This window comes from Larus michahellis, chromosome 4 (assembly GCF_964199755.1).
Source record: "Larus michahellis chromosome 4, bLarMic1.1, whole genome shotgun sequence".
NCBI lineage: Eukaryota > Metazoa > Chordata > Aves > Charadriiformes > Laridae > Larus > Larus michahellis.
Genome location: NC_133899.1, coordinates 54969505 through 54985334, shown reverse-complemented (window position 1 = coordinate 54985334; position 15830 = coordinate 54969505). Strand labels below are relative to the sequence as shown.

At 36.9% G+C, this 15830-nt stretch overlaps 1 protein-coding gene across 41 annotated transcripts in view; it reads left to right on the top strand.

The window, feature by feature from the left end:
• GPHN (gephyrin) overlaps positions 1-15830 on the top strand; it is a 300307-nt gene that overhangs the window by 80074 nt on the left and 204403 nt on the right. For all 41 annotated transcript variants that reach the window (XM_074584948.1, XM_074584951.1, XM_074584946.1 and 38 more), the window contains one exon: positions 15200-15278. In XM_074584948.1, coding sequence (XP_074441049.1) covers positions 15200-15278 — 79 coding nt within the window. The remainder of the gene's footprint in view (positions 1-15199; positions 15279-15830) is intronic.

Below are 15830 nucleotides of genomic sequence, written 5' to 3'. Positions count from 1 at the left end.
AGACTACACAAAATGGCGGGGAAGGGTTGCCTAATAAACAAGGGGTGTTCAAGAGAAGAGTTACTCGCTTTATTATCAAGATCTCCAATTACTTTTTCAGTAGAAAATTCTGAAAAATTAAAATATCTTGGTGTTTGAAAGTCTGTCCAGTGGTGGGCAATCCAGTCACTAGAGAATTCTCAGCAGTGCTGAACTTTTTGTCACTATACAAGAGTTTTTGATCAGTAATTATTTTGAATAGATTTACTGACTAAGATGCTTCAGAAAATAATATTATGGCATCTCGTTTGTGGCAAAGTACATTAAGGATGTTTTCTTATGTATTCTGATAAAAGCACTGCTATTTATAGGATTCTAATTTATGTGGCAGTTTACCATTCACCTGTTTTTAACGTCTGGCAATATTTCCATATTTTCATTCTGTAGGCCTCCCTGCGTAGTTTGTGACACTGCAGCACTATGAAATGTGATGATTGCCTAAATAGAACAATCCTGAAAGGAAGGCAGTGTTTCTGCTGGCAGTTCTAAATTCAAGGCAGGTCTCACAAATTATTCTAATAGGACAGTCATATGAGTTCTCAGCTCGCTGCTTCTCTTACAAAATGTAACTAGAGGCTACTGATGTTAATGGCACCTAATGTTAATGGCCACCTTCTCTCTGGTTTGGAAGCCAAGTTTTTACATTAGAACCACAGGAAGTAAAATCTTAAAATACAAACCAGAAGCCTTTTTATAGAATCACAGAATAATTTAGGTGGGAAGGGGAGCTGTGAAGGTCAACTAGGCCAGTCCCCTACACAAAGCAAGTTTAATAAGATCAGCTTGCTCAGGGAAACCTCTGGAGTCTGGAACACCACCAGAGATGGAGAGTTCACAACCTTGCTGAGCAACCTTTTCCAATATTTGACCGAAACAAATTTTATATATATATATGAAAAAAATTTTATATATATATAAAAAATATTTATGGATATATAGAAATATATATTTTATATACTTACATATAAAAATTATACACATATATACTATTTATATATAGAATTGATATGTATTTATATAATGTAACTTTAAAGAAAAAAGCATAGAACACAAAGGTCTTTCTTTGGAAAAGTCAATATTTGTGGAAAAAGTTAAATTAGTATTTATTTATAAATGTGAGCTATAATTACTATTTTAGGATTTCTGCAGTCAACAATGCCAAAAAAAAATTTTTTTTCCCAATGATGAGAAGTATTAATTGTTACTTGGTGAATGAGAGGAGAATGAAAGTAATTCACAAAAATTCAGCACAATTGATTCACAATATCCGTTATGATTTCTAAATATACTTCTGTAAAGACGGAGAAGTCAGCAGTGGATTTCAGGAAATGCACATGCCAAACATGCATATCATGCATACCTATAAATTTTAAGACTTTTTTTTTTTTGAGTACTCACTTCAAGGAGAGGAATTCCAGTATGAACTAGTAAATTGTGGGATGCATTCAGTTTCCCATTCACTCAACAGCCCATTTAAAAGGAAATTTATTAATATTGCAGATGTCAGAATACACTGTATAAAATAAAAGTTTGGCGAGAAGTGTTTTCCTTCTTTCCCAATTAAAATAACATTGATATCCATTCCCGTTTTTATAATCTTCAAATGGCTCGTTTAAAACACAGCAGATCAGAGGCTTCACTAAGAGCAAAAGTCATTCTATAATGACAGAAGGGACACCAGACTTTTCAATGGCATGTACCATTTGCATCTATTTTTCTTAGCCATTTTTGAGCCATGACAATCACTAATGGTGCAGTTAGTAATAATAAATATCATTCTCATCCTCATTGTTGATCAGGCAGGGAGGACTCAGAGCTAATAAGGAAAACCAGTACACATATATGACTTGGAGTTTCAGGACAGCCACAAGAACATGTTTTCTTGATAGGGCTATAAAAGTGTCAAGAAGTGAACCCAGACTATGCATCATAACCTATTTAACCTTCCTAACTGAGATAGATAGTCACACACACACACAGCCGGAGGATGTATGTCATAGCCTGAAATGCCACATGCCGTAGCATGCCAGCAGTCAGAGACACCAAACCCAGTAAGTCAGGCAGGAGGGGTCTGCAATTGCCAGGGAATATTGTCTCTGCAGGCTCTGTCAATGAGAACCTCCCAATATTATTCTGCTCCTCTGTTTGTCTCATTTCCAGGGCGTTGGCTGGGTGCGTAGGGCAGAAGCTGGTGAGGGGGAACCCTTGGCAGGATGCTCCACATTGCCATGATACAAATGTGGTGACTGCTGGGTTTCTTTTGAGCTGCAAGACATTTAAATGGAGAGGAGCATGTGTTCATATGGGTAGTCATTCTCCTGCAGATGCCAGAATGTCTTGGTACGGTTCTGACAGCTGATTGATTGATTTGATTCATTGCCTATATAAGCAAACGTATGAGAGATGACAGGCTATATAGGCTTTAAAGACTTCTCCCGTTTTGTTGCTTGCTGTAGGCTTGGCGTTAAATATTGTTAAAGAATTGGAATGGATCAAGAGACGCACCTAATGGTTAAGAGTAAGCAGTCAAATATCAGCATGACAAGATTATCTCCAGAGGAGAGGGGGAAAAACGATGTTGTATTTATTCATTTTACACAAACAGGGACAGCAGTAAGATGACAACATTTGTACATTGCAAAGGTGTTTAGGAATAGAAATGACTGCAAGTCTCTAAAAGGAGACAAAATAAGTTAGGTAAATGAGCAACATGATTATGACAAAAATCGCGTTTAGGTAGCTAAAACAAACAGGAGACATAATCTAGGCTACTTACCACATTAGTGATTCTAATTTCATTCTAACTAATAAGGAATGCAATTTTGAGCATGGCTAAAATACAGTAGCTCAAAAAGAATAAAATACAAATAGAAAGTTAAGAGTGAACATGCTTAAAAGCATGGAGGAACATTCATAGGAAGAAACATTTGACTAGAGCTCTCTGGGCTCCTGTCAGATAAGGGTTGTACAAGGCTGTACAATTACTGTCTCACGCATTGGGCTGAAGACCTGCAATTAAAGTAACCACATTTTAAACTAATAAAATATTTTTTATGCAATTCATGATTTGTCTCTTGAAATTGTTGTTTTAAAATATCTGACTGCAAGAGCATAGCGAGATTCCAGAAAGTGAATGGACAGTAAACTGAAATAACAATTATGTTTTCACCCCATAATCAGCAACTGAAGTCAAGGACTGGCAATCAGGACTCCATGAAGAGTCTTGAACGTTGCAACTCAGTAAGTAAATATAAACAAAGGTAGACAATTATAAAGCTTATTCCTATTATAATTTCTTTGTCTATTTTTAATCTCCATATTTTTACTTTTTATATGTCAGGTTTGGTGGAGCATATGTTTCGAGTGGTATATGAAACATGACTTCTAGTACTCTGGAATCATTTGAGATTGTAATTTTAATAATTAGTTGAATGAGTGAGTGATGGGTGGTAAAGCTATAAACACTTAGCTTTTTAACTGATTTTTTTAGGTTTCTCACAGCTCACTGAGATAAATGGACAGTTCCTACTATTTAAAGCTTTTTCAGGATTCTCCCAGTTGGAAGACGTGACAAGAGTTCACGTTTTCAAAGTTTATTCATAACTGTTAGGAACAGGCACATGGAAACAAATAATGGGATGAAGGAGTCAATGTCAGTTCTAGATACCAGTTCAGTGAAAAATGGTCAGCTCCAGAGCTGTATACAATAGATGCTTTTTATACATGTAATGTTATAATAAACGAAACATTGGGAAAAAGTTAAAAATCTCTCATTTTCTTGGAGTTAGAGATTGAGGGTGAGGAATAAATCTTTGTTTCTTTTAGAATTCTTTGTTTCATAAAATACAGGCTTTCTGGTCAGATATCCTCTCCTTTGGCATCCAAGTGGAACTTGCCTCACTGAGATCTTCACCCCTGCCACCAGCAGAGACAGAAGTAAACTAACTGTAAACAATAGTGAAAATCATGTTTTTTAGAACCTGCACTTTTCCTCTGTAGGATTTGGTATCAACAGTTGTTCAGGGATGGATGTAGCTGGGTCTCTTACCTGCTCCAGAATGGCAGCTCAGTGTTCTGTAAAGACCTGTGGTACATTTCCAGACCATCGTGAGGAAACGGAGCTTCCTACATCTTGTGATAGTTGTGGAGCCCTGGGAAGCCAGCACAACTCTGAAACGGCATGACTAGATAAGCTTTGTGTGAATGTGACGATATTTCTTCCAAGAGCTTGAGGGTACTTTAGATGCCTTTACCCTGCTGCAAATCTGGGCTAATAAACCCTGCCATGGCCCAGTTGGCACCATGTAAAGTTAGTTAGGTGTTATCTCTCTCGGTGTTTCCTAACCTAAGCTTATATAGTGGCATTAGAGTGTATAAAGTCAGTGAAGGTTCATCAGGATTTAAAATACGTGCCTCAGTGCTAGTATCCAAGCTGGTGCTGCTGGTGCTAAGTGGTATCTTTGCCTTATGTTATGGGTTTAGCAGGGCTCATGAGTTCAAACTGAGCTCTTGCCAAATAGATTAAATAAGTCCATGTGCAGTGCTGCATCTGGGCAAGTAAGAACTACGAGAAACGGTGTGTGGTAGCCTGGGTTGAACCCAGTGAAGCCAAACGGGCTGTGTCATTTGGTGCGCTGCACTGCATGCTCAGTAATAAATGTCTGCCGAGGGTGTTTTTTTTTTTTTTTTTTTTTCCTCTATTATTTGAGGTATTCTTTTACTTTTGGTAATGGAAAGTTGGTTGTAAAAATAAAACTTTTTAAACAAGCTGTGGGATTTATTATTTTGGGATGATTACACCTTCAGCCTTTGAAATCTTGTAGCTGCATATGAGTTAACACTCAATTCAGGTTGCAGTTGCACTTGGAATTGCTGCAGTGTTATTAACTCCTTAACACATTTAGTATTGTCGGCTCTGCTTCCTCCTCATTTCTGTTAATCTCAGGTTGTGTCACTCCCCTGGTGCAGTACTGTAGATGAGCTTTATTTGCTTTCACTTGAACTCAGGAGATGAACCCAAAATAGTAAGACATCTGGCTTTGTGGTCTGATCCTGGATCTCTTTCAGCTCTGTGCCTGTCTTTGTTTCCCTTGCCCCTTCCTGTAATATAAAATTCATACTGTCCTTCCTTGGAATTCCTGCAGTGCGTAGTTGTAGGTCCGGATTCAGGGAAGGCATCTTCTTAAACCATGGATACAATAACTAGGGGAATTCTCAAGTTTGGAGTTGTCACCTTCTGCTATGATGGAGTTCTAGGTATTTCGGGTGCTGGACAATGACCTGAGTAACACCAGACAAACTAGCTTTTCTCCCCCTGTCCTTTTTTACTATGTGTTTTTGAGGTGGTTTCTTTTAACAGAGTTTGGCAGACTGTGTTGAACCGTGCAGAAGATACCTCAGGTTCCTTGAGGTTGACAAGTTACCCGATTTCTGGTGTCTGGGGCTGTACGAGACCTGAACAGAGGGAAGACAGGACGCTGAGGTCCTGTGGGTTGGTGCTGGAAGATTATCTAAGTGTCAGTAGGTCTGCATGCTATTTAGCTGTGCAGCAATGTGAGAGGTGTTGCTACGTGCCATAATGTGTAGTGTGGTATCTGAAATCCTGCCATTAATTGATCATCCAAACCAGGGCTCACAGGTCCATGATAAGACATTTGTGTTTTGGGGACAGAAGAAGTGGGGAGGTCACTGGAGGGGTTTACATAAGAAATGCGGTGTTTATAGATAGACAGTGGCATTAGGAAAGTGGAGTATAGTTTTTCTTGTGACGCCTGTGTTTCTTAATTAAGCTGGCAGATAAGATGTGAAATGTGTTAGCATCTAGCGTAGGCATACGTTATCATATTTAAAAGTGCATCTAGCTGAGATTGATTGTAGACTTGATTAGTGCGCATTACAACTGAGAATCCATGTAAACTGTTAAACAGGGCCTGTGTAAGATGCTGTGAATTGTTTCAGAAGTTGTTAGCTAAGAAACGAAACATATTCTTTTCCTGAACTAAATAAAATACAAGAAAACTAGGATTAGGGTTAAGAATATTGGTCTTTTAGACTAATGGAAAAAAACCTCTCAGACATCCCCTAGCGAAATAAGTAAAGCTGAAAATCAAGAGCTTGTAGAGCGTGTCCTTTAAAGGAATGGTTCTTTGGATCTGCTGTAACTGCAGCTGTCCTAGCCTGTGGTAGAACTAATAATTTCAAAGTCTAAAAGGAGGTATTACTCTTCAAAAGTACTTCACATTTTTTGTTGTTGTTTTAACTCTTCCCCTCTCTTATACATGCTTACCTTCTATCCATTTCCTTCCCATCCTTGAATTTTTTTATAGTTTTACAGTAAAGGGAGGTACAACAAAAACTTCTTACTGGAAATATTTGTTGGAAAAAACCCCAAGCAAAACGCACAAAATTATTTGTTTTTAGCAAAAGTAACAAGAGTCCAAAGGAAACATTACATCAAACATTTAGTATTCATAGCTTTAAGGAATTAAATTTTTTTTATCAGATACAAACAATTAGAAGTATTGACAATGCTACATCTCTAAAGATTTGAATGTCTTTAATAGCTTGTTGTTTTTCTTCTGAAGTTCACCTGATCACTGCAGTGATCACACTGACAGTGTAATTGAATTGAAACTCAAGCTTGTTAGAATATTAGATTAAAACCCAGTGCAAAATTTTTAGCCTAAGGCCACACAAATATTGTAAAATTTAGATGATAAATCATTTGAAAAAGGCATAACCCTCTAGACTAATGGATACACAGGAAAAATGGCTCATTTAATTGCTGTTAGAAACTGTGAGAAACCTTGGGGGGTTTAGAAGTTCCACAGCCTTCAGAGAAGCTCTAATATAAATTTTACAGCATTGGCAACTGTGGCACAGGCGGCCTCCTGTTTTTTTGAGAACAGTTCCTGTGTCATTTAATCTATTCTTAAATCTGTCAGGAACCAGCCTGTGCACTTTCTTTGCCCTCACTGTTCTTACAGAAAGATCATTTGTGGGGTTTCAACCCTCTAGCTCTGGGAAAAATTGCTCTCTATTTCTTACAGTTTTCTCACAGTTATTTTTCTCGTGCAGTGCTATTCTTCATCTCTTCTCCCTCTGATGTTTGTTTTTGTGGTGTATTTATATAAACACATGAGCAGCAGCCATCTAATAGTTTCTTTTTGCTAAGCTAATCAAGAGAGCTCTTTTCACCTCCTCTGAGATGTCTTTTCTTTATCATTGCAGTAGCCCCCTTTGCATCTGGCTTACAGGTGGCATTACTGCTTCCCTGTGTTTTCTAGAAAAAGTCATAGATTCAGATGTCTAACTTGTATTTCTGGTTTACGATCACCCCATTTTTCACTAGGTCACCTGAACCTTTCTCTTCTCCTGTTTTCACAGTAGATTAGCTTCTTTTTTTATAGTAGTATTTCTTTGTCAATCTTTAAGGATACCATTCTGGCACCTCGTAGCACTTCATCTGAAGAAGACTTGCTCTGCTCTGAGATCCAGTAAAGCACAGTTTGAAGAGCTTGCTACGGGATGTTCTTAAAGGTGGATGTTAAATTCTGTTGTCTTGAAAAAATAGACTTTCACTGTATTTTAGTATATGACAAAAACTGTGTGAAAAACAAAGCAGATGACAGAAACATTCATCAGGTGTGAGGGGCAGATATATACAGGGAGTCTAATCACTGCAGTCCTGTCTCCAAAATCTATGAAGTTGCAGTCTGCTGTATCAGCCTTTACCTGGTCAGAGAAAATAGGGACAAATACTGGTGGTTACTGGTATGGCAGAGAAGGCACAAGAACACTTTTGCTGGGTGGGTGAGAAAGAGGCTACTTACGGGATTTTGGTGAATTGAAATAATGAGAATAAAATAAATGTGTTCTTGCACTTGTCTGCTGAGAACTTTTATTCGGGAGTGAATTAAACTGCATGAATACATGAATTGAAACTACAGCTAGCCTTGATACTACAACTAGTTCTGAATGCCCAATGAAAATAAATTTTATTAAGTTGAAGTTACTGGTTTGCTCTTTTACTTCAAACAGGTTAATCTCAATAGTGTGCTTTCTTTGACCTGCAGGCTTCAGCTGACTGCTTGCAGAAGCAGCCTTTGTCTTCCTTTGTTTTTCTATCATATTTTCACATTACTACTTACAATAAAAATTCCCACCAGTGCGTACCTTCTGTAACTTGTTCCAAACTCTTGCACCTCGGCCTCTGTATTTCTGATGACAAACTTTTTAAAGATAAAAGGGAAAATGAGCTCAAACAGCGATGTGATCAGGACCTTCTCGGCTACTTTAACTTTTCTGGAACTGTTGCTGTTCATGATATGTTCTTTGGCAGTAGAAATTAAGTGGTTATGTAAATGGAAAGGATACAGCACAGACTTAAAAAGGTCCAGCTTATTCTTGGAATGCAATTCTTTGTTCTCATGGGGCAAAAAAATAATTTGACTTATGTGAAGAGTATTAACCATCTCTGATACTGCATATCTTGTACGTCTTAATTTCACCAGCACAATCTTTTTAACTTGTTAGTAATATTTTTCATTAATTTAATTCATTTTATACTTAAAGAAAAAATACAATCCATATAAAAGAGAGACTCCTTTCTTCATGTGGCTATTTTAGATCTTTTAATGCTCCATTTAAATAAAATGTTTTGTTACCTTTTTCTTTTTTTTTTTTTTGCATAGCTCTCAGGTCAGAATATGTGAAGGTGGGGTGGTATGTTTTCTGTCTCTTGACCATGCTCACACCTAAGCAAATCTTTTGAGTGCTGTTTATTTGTGTCTTGTAAATACCACCGTGCTTTAACTCAATTTTAATTTTTTTTTCCACTGTGACATGTTTGCCCAGATACTGCACAACCTCCCTATTAGTACCTGCGTTAAGGTGCTGCAACTAGTTTTCTTGTTAAATAGTTGTGAGTTAAAACTGAAAGTGTTGTCGTGATTTCCTTCTCCTATGTTCATTTTCAGAAGAATGAAGTTTAAAATAGAAATGACAAGGGAAGAAAACTTGAAATTTGGGGTGTATTGATACCTTGCAATTTTGAAAATGGCTTTTAGATTAACTGCCATGGGAAAACAAGGTTTACGTGATCAAAAGATAGACAATGTCATATTTCAGTCTTTCCATTGGTCTTTCAGGTTCCCCCTCTTAAACCTGTTTAACCCACTCATGAAAAAATAGTGATAATGGGATAACAGAAGAGTAACTGCAGTGTAACAAAAGGAGAATTTTTAAGGATACTGTTATCTATAAATTAAGTTAAAATTAGCAGCCAGGCGAAGAGGGGACTCAGATTATTACCCCCACTGAAGAGAAGACAGATTGGTATCGACCAATGCTTTCACATGCATGGTTTTGTATTAGCTTTAGCTCTCTTCCTTGTGTTGGTTTCAAAGGGATTCTCAATTTATTATGGCAATAGCGAACGGCATTTAGGCAACAAAGATGACAAGTTCTTAGGAAACTAGCCTGTGTTATTTCTGATAGTCACGAATGACATACTTTCTTAGCAGTTAGAAACATTTGCAATTCGCATGTGGACTAGTAGTTCATTTTATTCTGCAAATACGTCAGAGAGATTTGTGTGCAGATATGCAAATAGTATAAGTGCTTCTCTTATAACTAATTTGCTGTCTTCTGGCATAGATCTGGTGAAGGTGCTACAAGATTTATGTTTTATGTATGTTTTCTGGTTGACATACAGTCACTTGAAAAATACAGCAGTAGCAGAGAAAAGAGGCAGGATATTTATCTCTGATGTTGCTGTTCATGGGACAGGCAAAACACCTTAAAACCATTTTAATAGTAAGAGAATCAGTCTTAACTTTCTGATACTATGCCATTCCTTTGCCTTCCCTAAAGTATGCCTATAGGACAGGTATTCTGTGTCTGCAGAACAATAGGCTTTTGAAAAGAGATGTTTTGAGATCTGAGGAAAAAATTCTGTTACTTTCTTATATCCTAAAACCTAAGCTTCCTTAGCAGTGTTTTTTATGTCTTGAAGTCAACAATATGCGCAATTAAAATAGGTAAAAGTAGGTGCTTGCTGCAGTGTGTATAAGGTTGGGCCTATAAAACCAAAATACTTGAATCCTGCTACATTTGAATGCAGTGCATGGAACAGAACTACCTGAATCTGAAATGAGAATAACACTTTACTGCAAGCAAAACCAGACTAGAACACAATGCTGTGCCAGACCAGTCCTTGACAGAACATCCCAAGTGTATTAAATATTTTTTGTATTTATCAGCTGCTGAATGAGTCTGGTATAAAAACCTAAACATATAAATGATCCTATAAAAAGAGGGATAAGGAAGAGAGATCTGCTATGGAAAGTGAACCAGAAATACTACAGACAGATGAAGTTCTGAGGAAAAGAACTGATCTTAGGACATGTTATCTTACTACAAGACAAAGATGTAAGAAATTGGTACCTTAATACTTTAGCGCATTCTGATCGATGTTGTAGTAGTCCATGTATTTTTTTGAACCAATAATGCATCACAGTTATCAATGACTATCTTTTTGAGTGTAGCATTTTTGTTGTCAGGGTGGCTTTTATGAACAGGTAACCACAATTAGTCTAAAAGCAGTTCTGAATTCTGAGAACCAAGAGGGAAATCTGGCAGGTAGTACTAGTTTACAGTTATCTGAAATAGTGTATTTTGATACTGGGGAGGTAAACATTATTATTTGTTTTTCTTTACTGAACTATATATAGCCCTTCATTTTTTGAGGGTCATGATTGCATTTTTTTCTAAAGCATATGATATGAAAATGACCATTAACAGCTGTAGAGTAGGAAGTGCTTTGATCTAAAGAGGGCTTCAGTTTACTGGGAATACACTGTGTGGGATAAGAGATTGACAGTTTTAAAGGGCTACATTGTTTTCAAGTTGTAGGGCCTTTAAAAAAATTTTTATAAAAAGAGGGTAAAGTTCACAACAGATTATATCTTGCATCTACTCGAAGAAAATATTAGTTTACCTTCAGAGTTGAACAACTTCTGCTTCTCATCTTGGAAATCAACAGGCTAATAATCCATTTTCCTTCAGTTTGGTCTCATTTAAAACTCTGTTAAAGCAAAGGAAAAAAACATCATATGGACAGATCTAGAAGTTCACAAATGCCAAGTGGGGAGGCTTCACAACCATTGTAAACTGGATGTTTGCACATTAGAGTGTGAATGCTGGTTTTAACCTTCTCATAAGGAATTTTGTATGCTGTGTAGTTAACAAGTGAGAACTATATTCCCTCACTGGCGTCCCTTCTCTGTTACTTCCTAGGCCTAAGACTGGATGGGGATCAGAAGCAGAATGTCAGTAATAGAAACCAGGAGCTGAAAGTAGGAAGAATGTTGAGAGAATTGGAGCTATTGCTAAAACCTCTTCACTGTTAATACATGTAACAGCTCGCTTGGAAGCCAAACTGTTTCATGGATTTCTCCTTAGTGTGATGTTTTTCAGACTATGTGTTTCTGTGGTAGGAGTGGGTTCGGTCTTTGCCAGTGATGTTTGTGCCAGTATTTAGTTTCTTAAAAAATATTTTTCATACCTTATAGACTGTCCTTGTATGTACAATACTTCATGGAGCAAATGTGTTTTAGGGAGCGGTTTTTTTTTTGTGATTCTCCTTGTCTATATGTGGGGGGTGTAATACAGATCAGAGGCTCAGCCACTTATTGTAAACATAGAGGGGAGCGGCTAACAATTTTGTATCTCTTCATAAACCATGCTCTCAACACTGTTTAAAATACTTGCTTTTATAAATTTGGGGGTTTTAAAAAAAATAATTAAATTTTGAAACAAGACAATAAAATCCTGCATGGGGAGTGTGTTCATACAGGTGTCCTATACAAAAGTCTCCCTTGGTTCTGCTTTAAAGATAAGAAGTTAGGCATGGCCTTTGTATGTGTAGTACAACTAGTGGCTGTGGTGCAAAATCTTCTTCTGCCATTTCTTCCCTCAAACCTTAAAGCACCATTGATCATCCTGATCTTTCTGCGGTACCATCAAACACAGTTTCACCCTATGTCCTGTTTGAAAAAAAATAGCTTGCATTTCAATCAGAATATACCATTTTTTAAAATACATGCAGTGTTGATTTACAGCGTTCTAAGCCATGAGAAATGTACTACCTACTCTGCTTGATTGCTTCCACCCCATCTTTACTGCTGAACGTTTGTTTTCTTTCTTGTGCTAGAGTTTGCAAGGGTGTGAGGGAGTGTGGCTGTGCTTGTATGCAGGTCAGTAAAGTATGACAAAGTTTTCCTGTAAGAGGTCTTATTCCAGCCCATTCCACTGAATTATTTCCTCTCACTGGAAGCTCTCTTGTTGCTATCAATGCTAGTAATTTAATTGGCAATTGTAGTCAAATGTTAGTTTTCAGAAATTTGATTTTGGTGAATATTAACTAAACTGTTGGCATTCCTGGTTGTTAAAACTGTGTTTGAAATTTTTCAGATTTATCTGAGGCATCTAAGTTTTCTGAATCTGGCTAGAACAGTAACCTAAGAGGTTTGCTTGCAAATTTGCAGCTTCCCAGTGTTCGAGTCTCCTACAATCAAATGAAAATTGAGAGACAAGTTGATAGCTTTTTCAATGTTTGTAGATATCTCGATGTTGTTAAGTTAGTCTTTTTAGCAAAAGCTTGTATTGTCCAGCTCTGCTAACGAGAGGGGAGGCTTGCGGTTTTCAACTCCGTTCATAAAAAGGATATTTAATGTTAGAGTTATGTTGAGACAAGTAAGTCAAAGATGGTCTCTGGCAAATCTTGGCTTTCATTTAAAACATTTATTTCAAACACATTTTGATTTATAAACTTCATGAGTTACATACAGACAAACAATGGTTAGTTTTAATGATAAGATAATTTTATGTTGTTATTTTTCATTTTCCATTTTCAAAAGTTTTAGAACAGTCACAATAGTTTCCTCAATTATCGTTGTGATTAATTTCGATGAGGTGATTGGAGAAGACAGCAGAAAAAATATAGAATGTTTAGGTTAAATATTTAATGCTTAAGAAATGTTTGATTTGTCAGTAGTGAAAAAACATTATCAATGGTCATTTTTATACATGATGTATAGTGTTAGCATAGGAGATATGTCAATACATCACTAGTGTAGGATTTATGAAAAGACATTAAGTAAAATGTTCTGTTCACTCTTTTGTTGCCAACCTTGACAAGAGGCAAATATAAACTATCAAATATCAACTTAGCTGGGATTTTTTTCTCCTGTAAAATCTAGAGTGTAAGTTGTTTGCATGTCTGCTGATCTTGGAATTACTCCTTTAACTCAGGAGTTTGTAAATTGATGACTTTGTAAATTCAAGGGTCTTGGGCTCAGTTCAATAGATGGGCATGGAAATGAAAAATTTCTGAAGGCCCAGGGTGTTCAGGGTGAGCATTGCCTGGTGAGGTAGAGGTAGCTCTTCCGAACTCAGTACAGCTAACTTTCAGTTTAGTATAGAGACAATGATTAAACTGTCCCAGGAGGAACAAGCCAGGAGTTCTGGATTTTGTTAGGACAAGTAGCTGCTCTTTAAACTGAAGATCTCTAGCAATTACCTCAAAGACAAGAGCCTCCTTGTGATATACCATCTGGCTTTCAGTGATCGCGTGTTAGGTATCGTTAGGTGTCGTTGTTAGAGAAGCAACTGTTAGGTATCGTTTTCAGAGACAGCAGGTAAGAAAAGCTTAGGATATCAACTGGATATTACAGTGTTGAGGTAAATTTCTTAACATTATCAACATTTGACAAATACTGTTGTTGTTGTATACTATTAGCTGTCAGGCTTTGTGTGAGAGCCGGGGCCAGTACCTGTTCCATAAGCTACCCCAGCCCCTTCTTCTGGGACCTCTTCTTCCAGTACTTCTCTTTCCCAGCAGACTAACAGGCTTCACGCTTGTGAGATGCATTGGCAACAAGGGGTACTAGTAGAAACATTTTGCATTTTTGCAGTGTGTTAGATAGGTCTGTCACAGTATGTATCGTAATCTGTGAAAATAACATATTTTGGGAATGACTTGCATTTTTTTGATGCTGGCGATGCACATGAATACTTATAGATGTAAATTAAAAAGAATATCTTGCATTTAGAGGGAAAGAAGTAGGAACACTTGCCTTTGCAGATGATTTTAAATGCATCCCCTTTCAACAAATGCGAGGCTGTGTTCCGTGTCAGAAGATTAGCAGTAATGTGTTTCTTCATAAACTCTCTCCTGTCTGGCAGATTACCTTGCCAGTTATGGCAAATTGATCCTTACACTGATTTTGCCATATCACAGCCTCTGTATCCTTCGAAAGTTTGCTGTAGTCAGAAATAACTATAATTGCTTTGAACTGATGCTGATTTCTTAATGCCTCTACTTTTTTCCTCCTCTCAAATTGACTGTGGTGTTGTTTAAGATAAATGAGCCTTCTTGTGGGAATGGGGTGCACGTGCTAAGAGAATTAGCCAAGAGAATGGATTTGGAGTTTCAGGTTTAAATTGTGTTGTGGTTTTTTTTTTTTTTTTCCTAATGTAGTAAAGAAAATGAAAGCACACCAATGCTCTTTTAAACTTCTGTGAAGTTTACTGTGTTGTAATTTTAATTATGAAAGTAACTAGCTGCTTTACATGCACTTTATAAGTAAATTATAAGATGTTGGAATAAATTTTTGCTCTTAAATTTTTGGTTTTGGCTATTGTTCATATTAAACACCTTTGCTAACCCATGACCAACTGTTAACTTAAATACATAGCAACTCTCACTGTTTCTGATGAGGTAAAGAATACTGACTGGTGCATGATTAAAGACTGCTGTTAAGCGTATGGATATCTGTGTATACTTGTGCATCCAGTGTTTGTGTTTGGGACTTCCTGAAGCCACAGGTAGAGAGGTAGTAAGGACACCAGCTGAAGCTGATTGTTTCTGCGTAATCTGTGATACGGTGTTTATCACTTTCCATTGCGTTGACTTATCTTGAAATTAGGTGAAACCTCGCTGAAAATCAGACTTTATATATGAACGTTCAAATTACTCCCAACACCAAAAAGCATTTCTAGTTAATCAAAAGAACTGTGTTCTGTTCTTAAATTTCCACCTCTTTTGTTTCTCTGTTTTTGTTTTGGTTTTTTTAAATTTTATTTCTATTTTTTTTAGTGAGTGACAGTTGCTTCAGGAACCTTGCCGAGGATCGTAGTGGGATAAACCTTAAAGATCTGGTCCAAGACCCTTCTTTGTGAGTATCTGGCTCTTATTGCTAAGCAAAGAAAAGCTTCTTCATGATATCCTTGTGAGTAGTTTTGTAATTATTTAAAGTAGTAGTATGATGAAGTACACTTAGTGCTTTAGTGGTAATATGCTTGCCAAGTTGTTAGTCTTTACTACAGACAAATATTATTAAAACCATGTTGTTTTCTACCTACTTCTGTTCATGAACTAACATCCAGTGAGCACATACAGTACGAGGTACAAGAGCAGTCATCAGAGGTAACAGATTGTGCATGCTGGTATTTCTATGGAGGAACTGTATGCACAGTGTTGCCCCTCTTTGTTGAAGGAGGAACTGCATTAACAATTAGGCGATTACTGGATGTTATCATCAGTTATCTTAACGTGTAGAATCTTTTTTTCTTTGTATCTGATTTCATACAGCTGATATTTATTTCTTCCTCTACCACCTGTTTTAATTCACATGTATGAGCAGATGATCTAATTTTTACCTCATGGCAAGACCTAGTGGTCTTCATCTCAGTGTTGCATTTTCCTCTAAAATTAAATTCAATCTCAT